Below are 20,771 nucleotides of genomic sequence, written 5' to 3' on the forward strand. Positions count from 1 at the left end.
GCTGACCCTAAACTCCTGTCGTGCCCTACCGATAAGTGCTAGTTAATACACTATCGCAACATGGAAAGATAGTACCCCATAGTATAGGTCAGAAAAGCAGGCAGTGCAACTATATATATATATATATATATATCTATAATATAACGCTGGGAGCGTCACTCTGTCCGAAGCCTCTATAGACTGCGCAAGCGCAAGCGCCGGCGCAGTCTGGACCGCACAGAGCGACGCTCCCAGGAGATCGCGGTATGCGTAAGCGCTGAACGCACACCGCGATCTCCACCGGACAAGCAGGGACGAGCCAGGAGGCGGAGGGTGAGTATACTTACCTGACCCGTTCCACCGACGCGCTTCCGGGCCGTGACTGTCCCCCTGCTCCCGGAATCGGCGCCTGCGCAGTCCGCGCTTTCCGGCGCCATTTTCTTGAAGACACATTGCAGTGTCTTCAAGAAAATGGCGCCGGAAAGCGCGGACTGCGCAGGCGCCGACTCCGGGAGCAGGACCAAGAAAATGGCCGCACCCAGCACAGCCGCCGCGCCCAGCACCGCACAGCCGCCGCACCCAGCACAGCCGACCATAGCCGCCCACAGCCACGCACAGGCGCCCACAGCCACGCACAGCCGCCGCACCCAGCACAGCTGCCCACAGCCACGCACAGCCACCCATAGCCACGCACAGCCGCCGCACCCAGCACAGCCGCCCACAGCCACGCACAGCCGCACCCAGCACAGCCGACCACAGCCACGCACAGCCGCACCCAGCACAGCCGACCACAGCCGCCGCACCCAGCACAGCCGACCACAGCCACGTACAGCCACCCATAGCCACGCACAGCCGCACCCAGCACAGCCGACCACAGCCACGCACAGCCGCACCCAGCACAGCCGACCACAGCTGCCGCACCCAGCACAGCCGACCACAGCCACGTACAGCCACCCATAGCCACGCACAGCCGCCGCACCCAGCACAGCCGACCACAGCCGCCGCACCCAGCACAGCCGCCCACAGCCACGCACAGCCCACAGCCACGCACAGCCGCCGCACCCAGCACAGCCACCCACAGCCGCCGCACCCAGCACAGCCGCCGCACCCAGCACATCCGCCGCACCCAGCACAGCCATGCACAGCCGCCACAGCCACGCACAGCCGCCTACAGCCACGCACAGCCTCCCACAGCCACGCACAGCCGCCCACAGCCACGGACAGCCGCCGCACCCAGCACAGCCGCCGCACCCAGCACAGCCGCCCACAGCCACGCACAGCCGCCCACAGCCACGCACAGCCGCCGCACCCAGCACAGCCACGCACAGCCGCCCACAGTCGCCGCACCCAGCACAGCCGCCCACAGCCACGCACAACCGCTGCACCCAGCACAGCCACCCACAGCCGCCGCACCCAGCACAGCCGCCGCACCCAGCACAGCCGCCGCACCCAGCACATCCGCCGCACCCAGCACAGCCGCCGCACCCAGCACAGCCACGCACAGCCGCCACAGCCATGCACAGCCTCCGCACCCAGCACAGCCACGCACAGCCGCCTACAGCCACGGACAGCCGCCGCACCCAGCACAGCCACCGCACCCAGCACAGCCGCCCACAGCCACGCACAGCCGCCGCACCCAGCACAGCCTCCCACAGCCACGCACAGCCGCCTACAGCCACGCACAGCCGCTGCACCCAGCACAGCCGCTGCACCCAGCACAGCCACCGCACCCAGCACAGCCGTCCACAGCTGCCGCACCCAGCACAGCCGCCCGCACCCAGCACAGCCACGTCACATACAGCCGCCCGCACTCAGCACAGCCACATACAGCCGCCTGCACTCAGCACAGCCGCCCGCACTCAGCACAGCCGCCCGCACTGATGGGGGCGCAGGATGGAGCAGCACGTGATAGGATTGGGGCGCAGGATGGGAGCACATGACAGGATGGGGATGAGGATGGAGCAGCACATGACACGGTGGAGCAGCACATGACAGGATGGGGGCGCAGGATGGAGCAGCACATGACACGGTGGAGCAGCACATGACAGGATGGGGGCGCAGGATGGAGCAGCACATGACACGGTGGAGCAGCACATGACAGGATGGGGGCGCAGGATGGAGCAGCATATGACAGGATAGGAGCAGCACATATCAGGATGGAGACCATATTCCAATATAAATGCTCGCCACCCGGGCGTAGAACGGGTTCAATAGCTAGTATATATATATGTATTTCAGACAAACGAAAGGCCTGAGCTGCCTTGCTCAATGAAGATATTAATTGTCATAAATTTGATAAGACATCCCTCTCTTTAAACTGTACCTCCGCTTCTCCCTACCTATCAGCGGAGGTTGACACCCTACTTGTCAGTAAGTTAGATAAATAGATGCTGCATCTATTTATCTAACCTCTTGAGGAGCCGTCACACGAAACGCGTAGAGGTTGCAGGACATCTATGCCTTGATAAGTACCCCTCTCATATCTATCCCTAATATTAATTGCATTTATGATCTATATTTTGAACTATTCCCACACAGTGGTTCTCCTTGTACATGAGGCTCAGAAAAAGCATGTGCTCAAGTAGATGGCAAGCGCTGCATCAAGTGGCCTTTCCTTCTCTTCCTTAACATCACACACAGTATAATCCTCTGAGGTGGCACCCCTATCACCCTTGTTTCCCCCAGCATCAAAAATTTCCAAACCCCCAACTGACTCTGGGGAACCTCAGATGGAACATTCTGAAGAGCTATTCAAACATTGTATTTCATGGGTATCAGAGGTCTGCTCCAAAGAATCACAGAATCCAGAGGAAGAAAGCATATGCACAGATGGCCACATTTTTTTCATGTTGAAGCCGGGGCCGGACGAAGTAGGGTCCGAGCAGAATCCAGACCCTCATCACCAGATGTTAACCACCAAGGATGGAGGTGATTTTGATGAGAATCAGATACCAGAGGTGCACACAGACTGTAATGTGGTGTGAGGGCAGGGAGAGGAAGAGGGTGACTCTCAGGGTAAAGAGAGTGAGAACAGAGAGGATGACAATGAGTTTGCAGATCCCACTTGATATGAATCCAGAGGTAGCAGCCGAGTAGCTCAGCAGATGAGTTGGAAGCAGAAGATGAAGAGGTTACAATGTGGCCTCCCACACAGAAACAAAGTTACACAACCACGATAAGAACTGCATCCTCATCCCCAACTCTGCCTGTGCCCAGCAGTGGTCATGAGTGTGCAGCTCACAGGGGCAGCAATCAACATACCTTAGTGTGGGAATCTCACTGTGCTAAAATGCAGACTAGCGAGCCTTGCCAACCACCGGCCATACCATCAACCCCATCTGCTGCTTCTTCTTCTTCCATCACTACTCCAAATGTTCACACTCAAGTCTTCAGCCACAGAGAGTACAATTGTTTACCCACCAAAGTCGAGGTGAATGAGAGCTTGTCAGCTGTTATGGAAGTAGACATGACTGCTGCTTTTGTGGCACTTAGCACAACACATCTTTCTCAATCCACGAGAACATCTCCACCTGCACCTCACTTACAGACCAGCAGTATGTCCTGTTCTCCATACTCCACCCTCTCTCAGCACAGCAGCCAGCTCTCGGTCTCGCAGTTGTGGTAACATAAAGAATGTTTCCTCCTACACATAGCAAAGCTTAGAACTTGAACTCCACCATCTCCAATCTGTTACCACATAAATGCTATTTTTCTGCCTTGTGGATACAGATGGTTTCTGAAGGTTGATTGCCATTGCAGTACCCCAGTACCAGTAGCCCAGTCACCATTATCTCTCAAAAAAAGCTGTGCCTGCACTACACCAGCATGTTGCAGAAAACATCACCCGTTCCCTGAAAAAAATCTATGTCTGCCTGGGAACATTTCACCACTGACACCTGGACAAGCAAACATGGTCTGGGGCGTTACATCTCGCTGACTGGGCACTGCGTGACTCTGGTGGCTATGGGTCGCATGCTGTCAAGGGACAGCTCCACAAGTCTTTGAATCACCAATGTTTGCGGGACAAACCTTTGTATCTAACAGTTCCTCCATTGCTTCTGCCTCCTCCACCTCCTCAAGGGCCTCCATTTTTTCCCTCAACCTCTCCCTCAATCAGACACATATTCCAACAGTGCAGATAGAATCTCCTCCACCTTCGTACTGTGCAGCCATGGCTCACCACAATCAGGCAGTGTTTAAATTAATAAGACTTGGAGATTGCAGTCACACAGCCCAAGAGATGTGTATAGGTATCCAGGCCGAGTTAGAGCAATGGCTGTCTCCACTAAACCTGGAATCAAGGAAGACCGTGTGCGATAATGGTGCAAACCTGATGGTGGCCCTATGCCGTGGCAACCTCACACAGGTGCCTTGTATGGCTCACATCCTCAACCTGGTTGTACAGCAATTTCTATGCCACTATCCTGGCCTGGATGCACTGCTGCAGAAAGCATGATCGCTGTGTGCTCACTTCCGACAGGTTCTATACTTGCATTGCTGCAGGGGTCTTTTGGCCTACCATTTCATTTACGATGTTCCAACATGATGGAATTCCACTCTGCACATGTTGCAGCGGCTGTGGCAGCAGCGACGAGTTCTTGTGCAGTATGTCCTTTTGCATAGTCAGGGCCAACGCAGTTCGGACGTGGTGCAAATCATGCACACAGGTGAAGGACCTCTGCACCCTTCTGCAAAGTTTTGAAATAGCTACTAAGATGGTTAGCACTGATGATGCCGTCATCAGCATCACTATTCTGGTCATCTACATGCTGGAGCACACTTTGAATATTTTGCTTGTGGAGGTGATGGTCTCAGAGGAAGAGTTGGAAGCAGAGGAGGATGCGATGCGGAAGGGATAGCAATGTCTCAAATTTCTGGACATGGGCGGGTGACATGGGAGGGTGACTTACAGCGATCAAAGGGGACTCATGGTACCAGACAAATTGTTAGTGAAGATGCTGAAGCTAATGAAATATTGAGAAGGATGAGACGATGTACAAGCAACAGTCAGGAGATGAAGAGGATAATGATACACTCTCAGTTTTCCGTGGTTAGCGGGATGGGACAGAGGAAGGAACCGTAAGTGTTACTCTGCCACCAACACTGCATGGACTTGGACCTCATGGAAGCGCCCGACACATGAGTACCATCTTGCAGCACTATCTTCAACACAATGCTTGTATTCTTAGGGTTAGAAATAGTGCTGACTAATGGGTTGCCAGATCCACAGTGCAAGAGTAAATTTAGCCAGATGCTTCCCCCCTGGAAAGGGATGCGCGTATCCTGGAGTATCGAAATGCGTTTGCAGACAATCTTGAGAGTTTTTCACCAAGACAGCAGTGAGGCACACAGTTTGCATCCCAATTGTAGATGTCCTACCCACTGGAAGATCAAGGCATTATCTCCAAAACATTAGCAGCAGCAGCAACAGCAGCAGTGTAAATAGCGTAAGCAATTTCTGCGAGTCGTTTCACACATTCTTTTAGACCAGCCCGTGCACCAGAGAACAGAGTACAAGTCTGTCACATTGTGAACAACTGGAGAGGATTGTGCAGGAGTATACTGAGCTCAATATCAATGCCATCAGGGGGTGTTTGGACCCTTTTACATTTTGGTCTTCAAAAAATGGAAGAGTGGCCTGAGCTTGCCTGTCACGCCTTGGATGTTTTGTCTTGCCCGGCAGCCAGCGTTCTCTCAGAATGTGTCTTCAGCGCTGCTGGTTGTGTCCTGAAGGATAAGCGCATCAAGATGTCCCCTCAAAGTGTAGACTGCCGAACTTTCATGAAAATGAACAAGTCATGGATCTCCAATCAATTTTGCCTGCCAGTCACAGATTGGGCAGACTATGAAATGGAGTGTTTTTTAGTGTCATGTTTTGATCTCGCATTATTGCAGTCTGTGCCATCTTTGTGGTGTCTTCTGTGCCTGCTGTTGCTATTGCTGCTGATGCTACAAACAATTTTTTAAATGTGGAAACTCCAAGCTGGGTCTCCATCTGGTGGTTTGCCTGTGGTGGAAGGCGTGTCAGAGGAGTATTATAATATTTCTACTCTGTGGAAATAGATGCCACTTTAGTGGTGTGTGACAATTATTGTTTTAAAATGTGGAGACTCCAAGTTAAGTCTCCATCTGGTGGGTTTCCTGTGATGTAAGCACTTACTTTCAGTCAACTATCTGTGTTACTTTTCTTACATTTTTCTACCAATACTAGTATATAAAACTGATGTTAGTGCCTTCTGACTGTGGCTGGAATAAAAAAAATGGAGGTGTTGCATGAGGTGTGAGGTCTCCAGCTAAGTAGGCCTACAACGCTCCTTTAACCTCCAGGTCCTCATTAAAACTTCAATTCTAGTCTGTAAATGCTGGGTTACACCCTCATTGTCACGATGTGACTGACCCGGTAAGAAAGAACCGGGAACACAGTGGACACAATTACAATGGTGGGCCCTGTCGGTAGGGAACAGGGGACTGGACACCTCCTCCACTCCGCTGAGGATGTGCCCTGATCTTGCTATTGTCCCTATATGGGTTCTTTCACCCCATCGCTGACCAGGATACCTTGTCCCTCACTTATCCCTACGTAGGGAACTGGCAGGTGAGAGCACTGGTCCCACCGCTGCACTAATACAACAAGAGGTAAGGAAAGACAGACACCAAAAGGGACTGGGTAGTAAGATCACCACATTTAGCTTTCTGCTGTAAAGCACCGCACAGCAAGAAAACTACACGAGGAAAACCGAACTCAGCTGTAGAACACTGCTCCCAGAAAGATCCTTCTCCCAGCTAGGTCGCTGCAGAATGAACTAACACCGACAGTCAGCTGATGCACCAGGTGACCTCTTAAAGGATGGCGGATGTGGTCACCACCAACATCAGCTGACCCAGCAGCAATGCAATACACCAGCAGGCCACAGGGGAAACTGCATTAACCCCTGATGACCTGAGAGGAAAAAGGTTACAGGGCTCATTTCCACTGGCGAGAGACAAATCGGTCCGATTAACGGACCGAAAAAACGGAGGAAAATCATGCGAGTGTCATGCGAGTGCCATGCGATTTTTTATCGCAACATCCGTCTGACATCCGTATGACATCCGTATTACTGTCCGATTTTTACACACCGTTGTCCTTTGAAAAGTGTACAGTAAAATCACACTGACAGGTTAGAATAGAGAAGATATATACACATAGAATAGGTATATATACATATATATATGTCAGTGAGACACCTATATATGTATATTTATTTTTAATGCAGCGCTAGATAGCATAAAATCCACTAATTCAATTGCCGGCTTTTTCCTTCTCCTTCACAAACCTGACAGGATATGAGACATGGTTTACATAGAGTAAACCATCTCATATCCCGTCTTTTATTACATATTCCTCTTCACTAATGTAACAAGTGTCTGTGTGTCAAATTTGGGGGCTCTAGCTATGAAATTAAAGGGTTAAATTGCGGAAAAAATTGGCGTGGGCTCCCGCGCAATTTTCTCCGCCAGAGTAGTAAAGCCAGTGACTGAGGGCAGATATTAATAGCCTAGAGAGGGTCCATGGTTATTGGCCCCCCCGTGGCTAAAAACATCTGCCCCCAGCCACCCCAGAAAAGGCACATCTGGAAGATGCGCCTATTCTGGCACTTGGCCACTCTGTTCCCACTCCCGTGTAGCGGTGGGATATGGGGTAATGAAGGGTTAATGTCACCTTGCTATTGTAAGGTGGCATTAAGCCAGATTAATAATGGAGAGGCGTCAATTATGACACCTATCCATTATTAATCCAATAGTACGAAATGGTTAATAAAACACACACACATGATTAAAAAGTATTTTAATGAAATAAACACACAGGTTGTTTTAATATTTTATTGCTCTCTCAATCCATTTGCAAACCCTCGCTTGGCAAAATAATAAACGCACAAGATACATACCCTCAGATGAACCGTCACGTCCCACGAAGTAATCCATCTGAAGGGGTTAATTATTTTACAAGCAGGAGCTCTGCTATAATGCAGCTGTGCTCGTGCTTGTAAGCCCCGGGGAATGAAGGTAATGTAGGTCAATGACCTATAGTTACCTTCAGTCGCGGTGATGCACCCTCTACTGGATGTCCTCATGAACTGCAGCCTGGGAACTTTTTCCCACGCTCCAGGTCATATGACGACATCCACCAGGGGGCGCATCACTGCGACTGAAGGTAACTATAGGTCATTGACCTACATTACCTTCATTCCCCGGGGCTTACAAGCACCAGCACAGCTGCATTATAGCAGAGCTCCTGCTTGTAAAATAATTAACCCCTTCAGATGGATTACCTTGTGGGACGTGACAGGTCATCAGAGAAGGTATGTATATTGTTGGTTTATTATTTTTCCAAGCGAGGGTCATCACATGGATTGAGAGAGCAACAAAATATTAAAACAACCTGTGTGTTTATTTCATTAAAACACTTTTTAATAATGTGTGTGTGTGTGTGTGTGTGTTTTAACCCTTTCATACAATTGGATTAATAATGGATAGGTGACATAATTGACGCCTCTCCATTATTAATCTGGCTTAATGTCACCTTACAATAGCAAGGTGGCATTAACCCTTCATTACCCCATATCCCACCGCTACAGGGAGTGGGAAGAGAGTGGCCAAGTGCCAGAATAGGCGCATCTTCCAGATGTGCCTTTTCTGGGGTGGCTGGGGGCAGATGTTTTTAGCCACAGGGGGGCCAATAACCATGGACCCTCTCTAGGCTATTAATATCTGCCCTCAGTCACTGGCTTTACTACTCTGGCGGAGAAAATTGCGCGGGAGCCCACGCCAATTTTTTCCGCCATTTAACCCTTTATTTTAGCAGCTACAGCGGCCAAATTTTGCACATACACACTACTAACATTAGTAGTGTGGAATATGCAAAAAAAAAGGGGATATGAGATGGTTTACTGTATGTAAACCATGTCTCATATCCTGTCGGGTTTGGGAAGGAGAGAGCAAAAGCCGGTAATTGAATTAGCGGCTTTTATGCTATCTAGCGCTGCATTAAATATAAATATACATATATAGGTGTCTCACTGACATATATATATATATGTATATATACCTATTCTATGTGTATACAGTATATCTACTCTATTCTAACCTGTCAGTGTGATTTTACTGTACACCGCGCTGAATTGCCGGCTTTTCAAAGGACACCAGTGCGTAAAAATCGGACAGAACTCGCATGGTGCGAGTGCTGTGCGATTTTTTTCTCGCACCCATTGACTTGCATTGGCGAGTCTCGTCCGAGAATCGCAGAAATACGCAGCATGCTGCGATTTTTTTCTCAGTCCGATTTCGGCTGAGAAAAAAATCGCAAATGAAAAGACACCTATTGAATAACATTGGTCCGAGTGCAATCCGATTTTTTATCGGATTGCACTCGTCCGTTTTCTTCGCCAGTGGAAATGAGCCCTTAAACTGAGGGAAACCAGATCTGCCACAAATCCAAAAATGGATCGTGACACTCATGCATGGCCCATGACTTAATGCTGCTGTGCCATTTGCAAATTTCTACTCTGATGCCACTCTTCCTGGTGCCTGCCCCTAATTTCAAATGATTGGGAAGCTTTTTTGGCACCCCTTAAGGTGTTGTCTATGAGCTTGTTTTTGCCTCCCATTGAATCTAATGTGGTTTGTCGAACCGTTTGGGGAATACGAACCGAACTGAACCTTGAAAGGTTCGCACATCTCTAGTAATTTTGTAATGTGCATTTTTACAAACACGTATATAAGTGTTACAATTTATTTCAAGGTTTTTAATACCCCCTTCATGCCATAGCCATTTTCCACTTTCCATTTTTTCATTTCCATATTTTTCTCCTCTTCTTCCAAGAGACAGAACTTTTTTATTTGTTTAGCCACATAACTGTATGAGGGCTTGTTTTTTTTAGGGGAACAAGCTGTAGTTTTCAAATATACAATTCAGTTTATTATACACTGGAGAGTGGGAAAAAAATCCAATGAAATGAAATTTCACAATGTACACTATACAATAAAACTGATTTGGCCATTCCTCAGATTAATACGAGTATGCAGATACCAAACATGCATAAGTTATTTATTATTATTATTATTATTGTTATTATTATTTATTTATATAGCACCATTAATTCCATGGTGCTGTACATGAGGAGGGACTACATACAAAGTTATAGATATCGTTTACAGTAAACAAATTTACAATGACAGACTGGTAAAGAGGGGAGTGAAACCTATCCTTGCGGGCTTACATTCTACGGGATGATAGGGAAGAGACAGAACGTCGGGGGTTCAGCAGCTCTGGTGGTGGTGAGGCAGCAGCTCGGATGGTGGTTAGGCGGCAGAATGGTTATTGTCATGCTATTGGTCAGGGCAGTTTCAGTGGTGTGGAGGGGGTGGAAGCCAGATTGGAGGTAGTCAAGGAGAGAGTTAGATGAGAGGTGGGAGGAAAGGTGAGCATGGACATGCTGCTCAAGGAGTTTGAAAGCAAACGGGAGCAGTGATATGGGGCAATAGCTGGGCATAGCAGTTGGGTCAAGGTTTGTTTTTTTGAGGATGAGTGTGATGGTAGCATGTCTGAAGGCAGAGGCGAAGGTACCAGAAGATAGCGATAGGTTGAAGAGATGGCTTAGGGCTGGAATGAGGTGAATTTTAGTGAGGTTGGGGAGCAGGTGGGAAGGGGTAAGGTCAAGTGCACAGGTGGTGAGGTGTGATTTGGAAACGAGGTGAGTAAGCTCTCCTTCGGTGATGTTGGAGAGGGAGGTTATTAGGGAAGAGCAGAGGTCTGGTATATGGAGTGGTTGGGGTGGTGGAACAGTAAAAGTTTGCCTTGTTTGGTCGATCTTATTTTTGAATTTTTGAATTATTTTTGAATTATTTAAGTGGTGAAAAACAAATCTGAAATTCAAAAAACAAAAAAACCTTTCTTGTGTTGCCATTTTCCAAAACCAGTAATGCTTTCAATTTTCGGGATCTGGAGCTGTGTGAGGGCTTATTTTTGCTCACTGAGCACAAATTTTTACTGATAGAATTTTGGGGTAAATGCGATGTTTTTTATGCATTTTAATACACTGTTTTAGTGGCCAAAAAACTTTATTCTGGTGTTTCGATCTTTTTTCTCATAATGCCATTAACCGATCTGATTACGGTAATTTATTTTATATTTTGATAGAATGGACTTTTACAAATGCAGTTATACCATATATGTATAATTCAGAGAAATCCAGGAAATTGTTTGTACCTACTGCTATGGGGATGTATAATAATTTCTTAAGGGTGGTAGACAACAATGACTGATTGCTGGTGTACTAATATCAATTAACAGTGACTTATATACCTGTACTAGCCACATTTATTTGTTATGTAATGTTGGTATACTTATGCAAGATTTGTGTCCTAATATTTTATGTTCTGCTGTTTGTATTGCTGCTGTAATACCGTAATTTCCCCCAGGATCAATAAAGTGTATCGTATCGTATGCTGTGTTTGTTTAACATTGCAAAGTATAGGAGAAGCTGTGCAATTTTGTTCTTTTTTTATCTATACTGGAAAAACATGGATGACACGCTGATGACACACTGATGGCATACTGATGAAAAAACTGATGGCACCTTTTTTTCCAGTATGGCCAATGTCAAACTAAACATATGTAAAATCGGTCCAAGTCTCCCTGCCGAGAGTCACACAAGAGTTTTCCTTATGGTCATCCGTGTATAATACGTTTGCGATGCGATGATGCTATTTTCTCACACCTATGTATCCATATAGTTACATAGTTACATAGTTACATAGTTATTAAGGTTGAAGGAAGACTGTAAGTCCATCTAGTTCAACCCATAGCCTAACCTAACATGCCCTAACATGTTGATCCAGGGGAAGGCAAAAAAACCCCATGTGGCAAAGAGTAACTCCACCATGGGGAAAAAAATTCCTTCCCGACTCCACATACGGCAATCAGACTAGTTCCCTGGATCAACGCCTTATCAAGGAATCTAGTGTATATACCCTGTAACATTATACTTTTCCAGAAAGGTATCCAGTCCCCTCTTAAATTTAATTAATGAATCACTCATTACAACATCATACGGCAGAGAGTTCCATAGTCTCACTGCTCTTACAGTAAAGAATCCGCGTCTGTTATTATGCTTAAACCTTCTTTCCTCCAGACGTAGAGGATGCCCCCTTGCCCCTGTCACCGGTCTATGATTAAAAAGATCACCAGAAAGGTCTTTGTACTGTCCCCTCATATATTTATACATTAAAATAAGATCACCCCTTAGTCTTCGTTTTTCCAAACTAAATAGCCCCAAGTGTAATAACCTATCTTGGTATTGCAGACCCCCCAGTCCTCTAATAACCTTGGTCGCTCTTCTCTGCACCCGCTCCAGTTCAGCTATGTCTTTCTTATACACCGGAGACCAGAACTGTGCACAGTATTCTAAGTGTGGTCGAACTAGTGACTTGTATAGAGGTAAAATTATGTTCTCCTCATGAGCATCTATGCCTCTTTTAATGCATCCCATTATTTTATTTGCCTTTGTAGCAGCTGCCTGACACTGGCCACTGAATATGAGTTTGTCATCCACCCATACACCCAGGTCTTTTTCATTGACGGTTTTGCCCAGAGTTTTAGAATTAAGCACATAGTTATACATCTTATTACTTCTACCCAAGTGCATGACCTTACATTTATCCCCATTAAAGCTCATTTGCCATTTATCAGCCCAAGCTTCTAGTTTACATAAATCATCCTGTAATATAAAAATATGACATCCGTATGACATCCGTATGGCTTTACATTTCTCACTGATTTTTCCCATTGAATTTAATGGCTCAATGGGCTGAAATGAAGAAAATGTGTGCGTATTTGTTGCAAGCTAGACGAGTGGTCCGTGTGGTGTCTGTGTTTTTCTCACACCCATAGGTTTGCATTGGTGAGTCTCAGACGATATACACGTACAATCGCAGCATGCTGAGATTTTACACTCACGTCGAATACGCCTGAGAAAATAAAGGATGATGTGAGCTGCCCCATAGATTAACACTGGTCCGAGTTCTATGCAATGTTTTCTCACATAGCACTCGTCTGTATTCTACGGTAGTGTGACCCCAGAAAAAAAAAAAAGACATTTTTTTTTTTTTTTTTACAAGTTTTCAACAAATTTTTCGCTGCTTAAATAAAAAAACATGTTTGGTATCTCTGTAATCAACTTGACCTGGAGAATCTTATTACCATGTCAGTTTCACCATATAGTGAACATGGTGTCACGAGGGTGTCATGTCCACCTGGAAGACCTGAAGTTAGATGGTCACATTGACTAATGAATAACAGGCATTGTTTTGACATGGTGTAGTTCATGTCCTATTGTAAATAGATATGGTTTCCTTCCTTTGGTGCTGAGAGGGTTAAGTACTCTTTCCATGCTGGCTGACACCATACAGCCTGGTTGTTATCAGCTGCAACCCCCTCTATATTTACTGACTCTTGGCAAGTTAATCCCTGCTGGTGAAAGATTCTTCTTTTTGTGCTGAGTGCTAAAACTAAAGGTACCTTCACACTAAGCGACGCTGCAGCAATACAGACAGCGATGCCGATCGCTGCAGTGTCGCTGTTTAGTCGTTGTGTAGTCACTGGGGAGCTATCACACAGACGGCTCTCCAGCGACCAACGATGCCGAAGTCCCCTGGTAACCAGGGTAAACATCGGGTTACTAAGCGCAGGGCCGCGCTTAGTAACCCGATGTTTACCCTGGTTACCATTGTAAATGTAAAAAAACAAACAGTACATACTCACCTTCTGCTGTCTTTCACACGTCCCTCGCCGTCTCCTTCCCGCACTGACTGTGAGCACCGGCCGTAAAGTGAAAGCAGAGCACAGCGGTGATGTCACCTCTGTGCTCTGTACTGCCGGCGCTCACAGTCAGTGCGGGAAGGAGACGGCGAGGGACGTGTGACAGACAGCAGAAGGTGAGTATGTACTGTTTGTTTTTTTACATTTACAATGGTAACCAGGGTAAACATCGGGTTACTAAGCGCGGCCCTGCGCTTAGTAACCTGATGTTTACCCTGGTTACCACTGTAAAACATCGCTGGCATCGTTGCTTTGGCTGTCAAACACGACGATACACGCCGATCTGACGACCAAATAAAGTTCTGAACTTTCAGCAACGACCAGCGATATCACAGCAGGATCATGATCGCTGCTGCGTGTCAAACACAACGATATCGCTATCCAGGACGCTGCAACGTCACGGATCGCTATCGTTATCACTGCAAAATCGGTTAGTGTGAAGGTACCTTTAGTGGCTGGAGTGGAGTTGTTGTAACAGTGACTGTAGTTTGCTGTAGTACATGGGTGTTTACCTCCTGATCCCTATTTCCATTTAGTTTATTCCTCCCTGTCCATATCCTCACTACTGTTGGTTTGTGCTTTTGTATGATAGAAGTTTTCTGATATCCCTGTTTTGTTTTTGTGTCTTAATTACCTTACTTTTCTGTCCCATGTCTCATGGGGTGGGAGAAGGGACAAATTAGGGCTTAACATGAGCAAAGCAAGGTCAGAGACCCAGGCCTCTCTAACTTCAAGCGTACCCCGGGATAGAAGTAGTTAGGGTCCCAGCTCCAAGAACAGTTTGAGGCCCCTCTCCCTTACCGAAGACCGTCATAGTGAGACACATGGTAAATAAGATAAAAATTAAAAAAAAAAAATATATATATATATATATATATAGACAAAAAAACACAGCAGCACATGTACATGAATCTAGGCCATGTGAAAACACAGACAAATATTCAATATGAATTATACTTCAAAAATATTTTTTTACAAATTTTTTTCAAAAAATTTTTTTTCATAAAACTTACAGTAATGAAGATTCTTAGCGCATAAATTGGCCAATTCATGTGTGCCCATCAACCACGGCAAGGTGATCTCCCTCTGATGGGTCCTACTCTACCGTACATGCCACTCTTGAGCCACCAGCCTACAACTATGGACAAAACATGTCACTCTGGGCTAAACCTACAATTTATGGGCAGGTAGAGCTCTACCTGCCCATAAATTGTAGGTTTAGCCCAGAGTGACATGTTTTGTCCAGAGAATGGGATTCTTTATCTCTAAACTCTATCATTTAAAGAGTGCACATAGAAGTCACACGCTCCTAAGCACCAGGGACAACAAATCCTGCTGCCTCCAACCCATATTAATAATGGAAGTTAATTTCCTTTGAAACATCTGGGGAAAACTCACTCCTGTACAAATTCTCACTATCCAAAAATGTAGACAAGATGGACCTTAAAGGGTTCCCTCCAGGGCCTTCATAGCAGCCATATTAAGTAAAGGGCTAAAAATGTTAAAACAGCTACATAGTATAGCAAATTGTATCAAAGTTCTGGAACAGACTCATTAATACTGGAGTTCTTCATGCTGGTCTTGGTGACGGGTGTGGTGGAGTCTGATGCTCCTGATTCTTAGAAAGGACCAATGAATCGGCAACATCTTACAAGTGGCGTTTACTTCTGTGAATCCCCCGAGTCATGACAAATCTTACCCCAGAACCTGGAGTAATATTTGTGGTGTAATTTGCTCCACAAACTTTTCATGAATTAAACAAGCACACCCCACCCTGAACTCCCCCCCAGCTTTACCCACTTTGGCTGACCTTGCTGAATCTGGCGTGAAAATGCCAAAAGTCACAACATCTTTGCGCAACCTTGCATTGAGCAAGAAATTGGTTACTTTACAAAATGTTTCAAGTCAATAAACACTGATGTATCTGGGCCTATGGGTTATGTAGTGAGCTTTGTACAACGTTATAGCTTTTCTATTTGTCCAATTTGCTTTTTGCATTTTTCTTCTCCTAGGTTGCTGGATTTTTTAAAGGAATGTCCTTCCCTTTGGCTAGTATTGCAATTTACAACTCAGTCGTGTTTGGTGTCTTCAGCAATGCCCAAAGATTTATTAGTCAGTATCGAGATAAAAGCCGAAAAAATATTCCGGACTTTATAGACTTGACTTTTGCAAGCATGTTAGCTGGATGTGTTTCTGTGGGAATCGGTGGGCCTGTTGACCTGATAAAGATAAAACTGCAAATGCAAACTCAATCAGCTTCTTCAGGTAGGAAATGTTGAATTTCTTTTATTGTGTTGTTGTTGGTTGCCTAGCTTTATTTTATTAACCGGGTGCTATTTTCATATAATGGAAATTGTTTGGCCAACTTTTTAATTTTTGTTTCATTTTTGGCTTGCTAATTCTGACAAACCTAATTGTGGAACTTCGAGGTTAGATTTCAGAGGGAATTTCTCAAGACATTCTTGCATCTCCCACTCCTTTTTTCTGACATACTGACATTATTTGTTATACTGAATGTTTTCTCACTAAGCTTTATATCAATCTACTCAGCTCCCCCTGCACTATAACATGGTGCCTATAGTCTGGACTACAATTTCATGGTAACAGGTTCTCTTTAATAACTATTATTTGTATATAATATTATCATTCCAAAAGCAAAAGTAACAAAAAAAACAGTATGTTATTCAGTCTCAGTGCCTAGGGAGGCATAAACTGCATTTATGTCACATGAGCCCTACAGCCAATCAGTGGCTGCAATTGGACTGCTGCGCTCCCACTTTTTTCTCTTATCCAACATATGTCCAAGGAAAATAGTCCTGCATTCAAATCTCACTAAGGATAGCATCTACAAGGAGTTTGTATGTTCTCGCTTATGTTCGAATGGGTGTCCTCTGAGAACTGTGGTTTCTTCGAATGAGTCAAAAAAATACTGATCTAGAATATAAACTATGAGCACAAAGTGGAGAGTGACTATTAGAGATGAGTGAACCTTTCCAGGTTCGGTTCAGCTTGGTTCAGCAAACGTTCCCATGTTCACTGAACAGTTCATCAAACACACCCGAACCCCATTGATTTCAATGGGATGCAAAACCAAATGTACAGACAACACCCGAGGGACAAAAACTTCTCATACAGCTCAAATTAGGAGCAAACACCGGGAAAAATGACATCCATTGACCAATAGTACAAATAGTATAATTGGGCAGCATGGATGCATGGAACAGGGCTTAGACCATCATTTCTAGCTGAAACGTTAATCAGTAACAGATGGATGAGTGACAGGTGTAGGCCTGGTGCTCTGAGAGGTCTGCCATATTTAGGCAACTCACCAAGGAAACCCAACTTGGAGTCCAAAGATTTTTTAAAAATTGCATCAATTGATCCACAGTAGAAAATTGATGGCACAGCAGCAGACAGCCATGGACCATGCATGAGGCAGCAGTGTCTGGGCCAACATTTAGAGCTTTGAATTGAAGTTTCAATACAGACGAGGTGGGTAAGGGAGTGGTGTAAGCCTTCTTTGCTGGGAGCCCTGATTCCTCATTCAACAGCTCAACCTGTTTTTTTTCCAGCCACACTCAAGTGGCACAAACATTAGTTTCATTGAAAGATGTAAGTATGGTAATACAGGTAGTTGACTGATCAATTGAGTCACAGTAGAACATTTTATAATAGTACAGAAGCAGTTTAGCCACGGGCCATGCATGAGGTATCAGTGTCTGGGCCAGCATTTAGAGCTTTAAATTGAAGTTTCAATTAAGATGAGTTGGGTGAGGGAGCAGTGTAAGCCTTCTTTGCTGGAAGCCTTGATACCTCATTCAACACTCAGGTGGCACAAATATCAGCTTGGTAATGCACTAATGTTAGAAAAATGTAAGGAGAGTAACACAAGTAGCAGACTGAAAGTAGTGCAGGCATGCCGATCTAGGAGCCCTACTACTACAGGCAGCTCACAAGGAGACCCAATTTACAGTATAAACATTTCAAAAATTATTGCCACACACCACTAAAGTGGCATCAATTTCCACACAGTAGAAACAGTATAAGGGGCCTCTGACCCACCTTCCACTATAGGCAACCCAACAGATAGAGACCCAACTTTGTGTCTCCACATTTCCAAAAATTGTTTATAACATCAGGAACAGTAGCAACACACAGACACAGAAGCCACAACAGAGGTTTCACAAACTGCAATAACGCTAGATCAATGCATGACTCTAAAAACTACACCATCACCTTGTCTATCCAGTCTGTGACTAGGGTGCAAAAGTCATTCGAGATCCATGACTTGTTCATTTTGATTAAATTTAGGTGATCTACACTTATAGGGGACAGCCAGATTTGCTTATCCATTAAGACACCACCAGCAGTGCTGAACATATGTTCTGAGAGAACGCTGGCTGTCGGTCATGACAAAACCTCCAAGGCTTGATAGTCAAGCCTAGGCCACTGCCAAAGGGTTCAAATTCCACCTGATGGCATTAATATTGAGCTCAACATACTTCTGCACCATCCTCTCCAGTCGTTGACAACATATCAGACTTGCACTCTGTTCTGCTGGTGCATGAGCTGGTTTAAAAACTGTGTGAAACGATTCACAAAAAATGCTTATGCCACTTACACTGCTGCTGCTAATGTTTTTTACATTGACATTTTTATGTTCCTGGTGTTGAAAGTCTAGAACTGCAGTGCACACTGTGTGCGTCACTGCTGTTTTAGGGTAAACCACTCTTAAGATTGTCTACAAGTGTGTTTCGGTACTCCTGCATGCACATGTCCCTTTCCAGGGGGAAGCATTTGGCTAAATGTATTCTTGTACCGTAGATCTAACAGAGTGGCAACCCAGCAGACTGCGCTATTTCTAACCCTAAGAATACGGGCATTGTGTTGAAGATAGTGCAACAAGAAGGTGCTCATGTGTCAGGCGCTTCCATGAGGTCCAAGTCCATGATGTGTTGGTGGCAGGATAACACCCAAGGTTCATCAACAAGACTTACCGCTGTGCGTCTGCCAAAGAAAGGTAGTGGAGTAGCCTGTCCAGTAACAGAAGTTGTCAATTGTCTTTGTATATGACGTGACGTTGAAGGTTTACTAGTGCTTTCACAAACATTGCTACCTTCCCCACATACACCTTGAACACCAAGCCTAATCCTCCTTCCATCATGACCTCACTTTTTTCCCAGTCATGTTGCTCAGATAGTGTGGTAGCAGCAAAGTATTAGCAACAAAAGATTAGATTTTAAACTCTGCATCAGTTATGCAAACAGTTGAATTTCAGTGGCAGTAAAATGACAAAGTGAAAAATGGAGTGCTGAATCGCATTAGTAAAAGAAGAATTGTTTAAGTGTGGATGAGGCTTGTATGACCAAAAAAATATACTCCAAACAATTTTAAAATTAGATCTTCCCTAATCTATGACATTAGTAACTCCCAAAAAATTTTTGGACCTGTGGATTAGGCCTGTCTAACATTGATTAGATGCTATAAACAATTTTAAAGTGAGATCTACTATACTGTCTAATGTTAGTAACAGAAGAAATATTTTTTGGCCTTTGGATGGGGCCTGTGTAACATTGACTAGATGCTACAAACAATTTGAAAGTGAGATGTCCCCTACTGTATGACATTAGTAAAAGAAGAAATATTTTTTGGGCCTGTGGATGAGGCCTGTATAACATTGACTAGATACTACAAACAATTTCAAAGTAAGGTGACCCCACTTTTTTAAAATTAGTAACAGAAGAATTTTTTTTGGTTGCATGAGGACTGTATAAAATAGACTAGATGCTCCAAACAATTTCCAAGCGAGATCTACCCAACTGTATGACGTTAGCAACCGAAGACAAATTTTTGGCCCTGTGGATGAGGTGTTATGACCCCAATGGCAGAGGGTCTCAGAAATATTTACTAAGTCTGCAAACACAAAAACCAGCTCATAGGGCAGTGGTAACTGGGCTGACCATATATCTAATCCTAGCACCACAAATAACAGCAGCCGGGGAACGTACCTACGTTGATTCTAGACGTCTCGCGCCAGCCGGAGAACTAACTAACCCTAGAAGGGAAAAGAAAGACCTTTCTTGCCTCCAGAGAAAAGACCCCAAAAGTTGGATACAAGCCCCCAACAAATAATAACGGTGAGGTAAGAGGAAAAGACAAACGTAAGAATGAGCTAGGTATTTAGCAAAGAGAGGCCCACTAGCTAATAGCAGATAACTTATAGTAAGATAACTTATATGGTCAGCAAAAACCCTATCAAAAATATCCACGCTGGAAATTCAAGAACCCCCGAACCGTCTAACGGCCCGGGGGGAGAACACCAGCCCCCTAGAGCTTCCAGCAAGGTCAGGAATCACATTTAGTACAAGCTGGACAAAAATGAGAGCAAGCAAATAACCCAAAAAACAAAGAAGCAGGGCTTAGCTTAATTTAGCACGAACCGGGACCAGCAGATAGGAGCAAACAGAAAGGATCTGATAACAACGATGCCAGGCACTGGACTAAGGATCCAGGAAGTTTATATAGCAACACCCCTGGACTAACGGCCCAGGTGGGTGCAAACTGAGGGAAGAAACTCCCAGAGTAATATCACTAGTAACCACAACAGGGAGCCAAAAAGTCTAATTCACAACAATGAGGCTTGTATAACATACATTAGATGATAAAAACAATTTAAAAAAGAGATCTCCCCTACTGTAGAACATTAGTAACTGAACAAAACATTCTTTTGTGTGGGTGATGCCTTTATAACCTAGAAGATATGCTCCAAATAAATTCAAAATTGGATTTAGCCTGCTGTGTCACGTTTGTAAAGCAAAAAAAATGTTTTTTGTTTTTATGTGCAACAGCTCTGCACACACAACAATTTCACCGCCGCAAAATTACAATGTGGGATATGCCAGGCTGTATCACGTTGAGCAAGAGAAAAAATATA

General features: G+C 45.2%; 1 protein-coding gene across 1 annotated transcript in view; it reads left to right on the forward strand.

The window, feature by feature from the left end:
- Positions 1-20,771, forward strand: part of SLC25A48 (solute carrier family 25 member 48) — a 117,272-nt gene that overhangs the window by 16,387 nt on the left and 80,114 nt on the right. Inside the window, exon 4 of the mRNA XM_077266098.1 lies at positions 15,850-16,102. Coding sequence (XP_077122213.1) covers positions 15,850-16,102 — 253 coding nt within the window. The remainder of the gene's footprint in view (positions 1-15,849; positions 16,103-20,771) is intronic.

This window comes from Ranitomeya variabilis, chromosome 5, assembly GCF_051348905.1.
Source record: "Ranitomeya variabilis isolate aRanVar5 chromosome 5, aRanVar5.hap1, whole genome shotgun sequence".
Lineage (NCBI taxonomy): Eukaryota > Metazoa > Chordata > Amphibia > Anura > Dendrobatidae > Ranitomeya > Ranitomeya variabilis.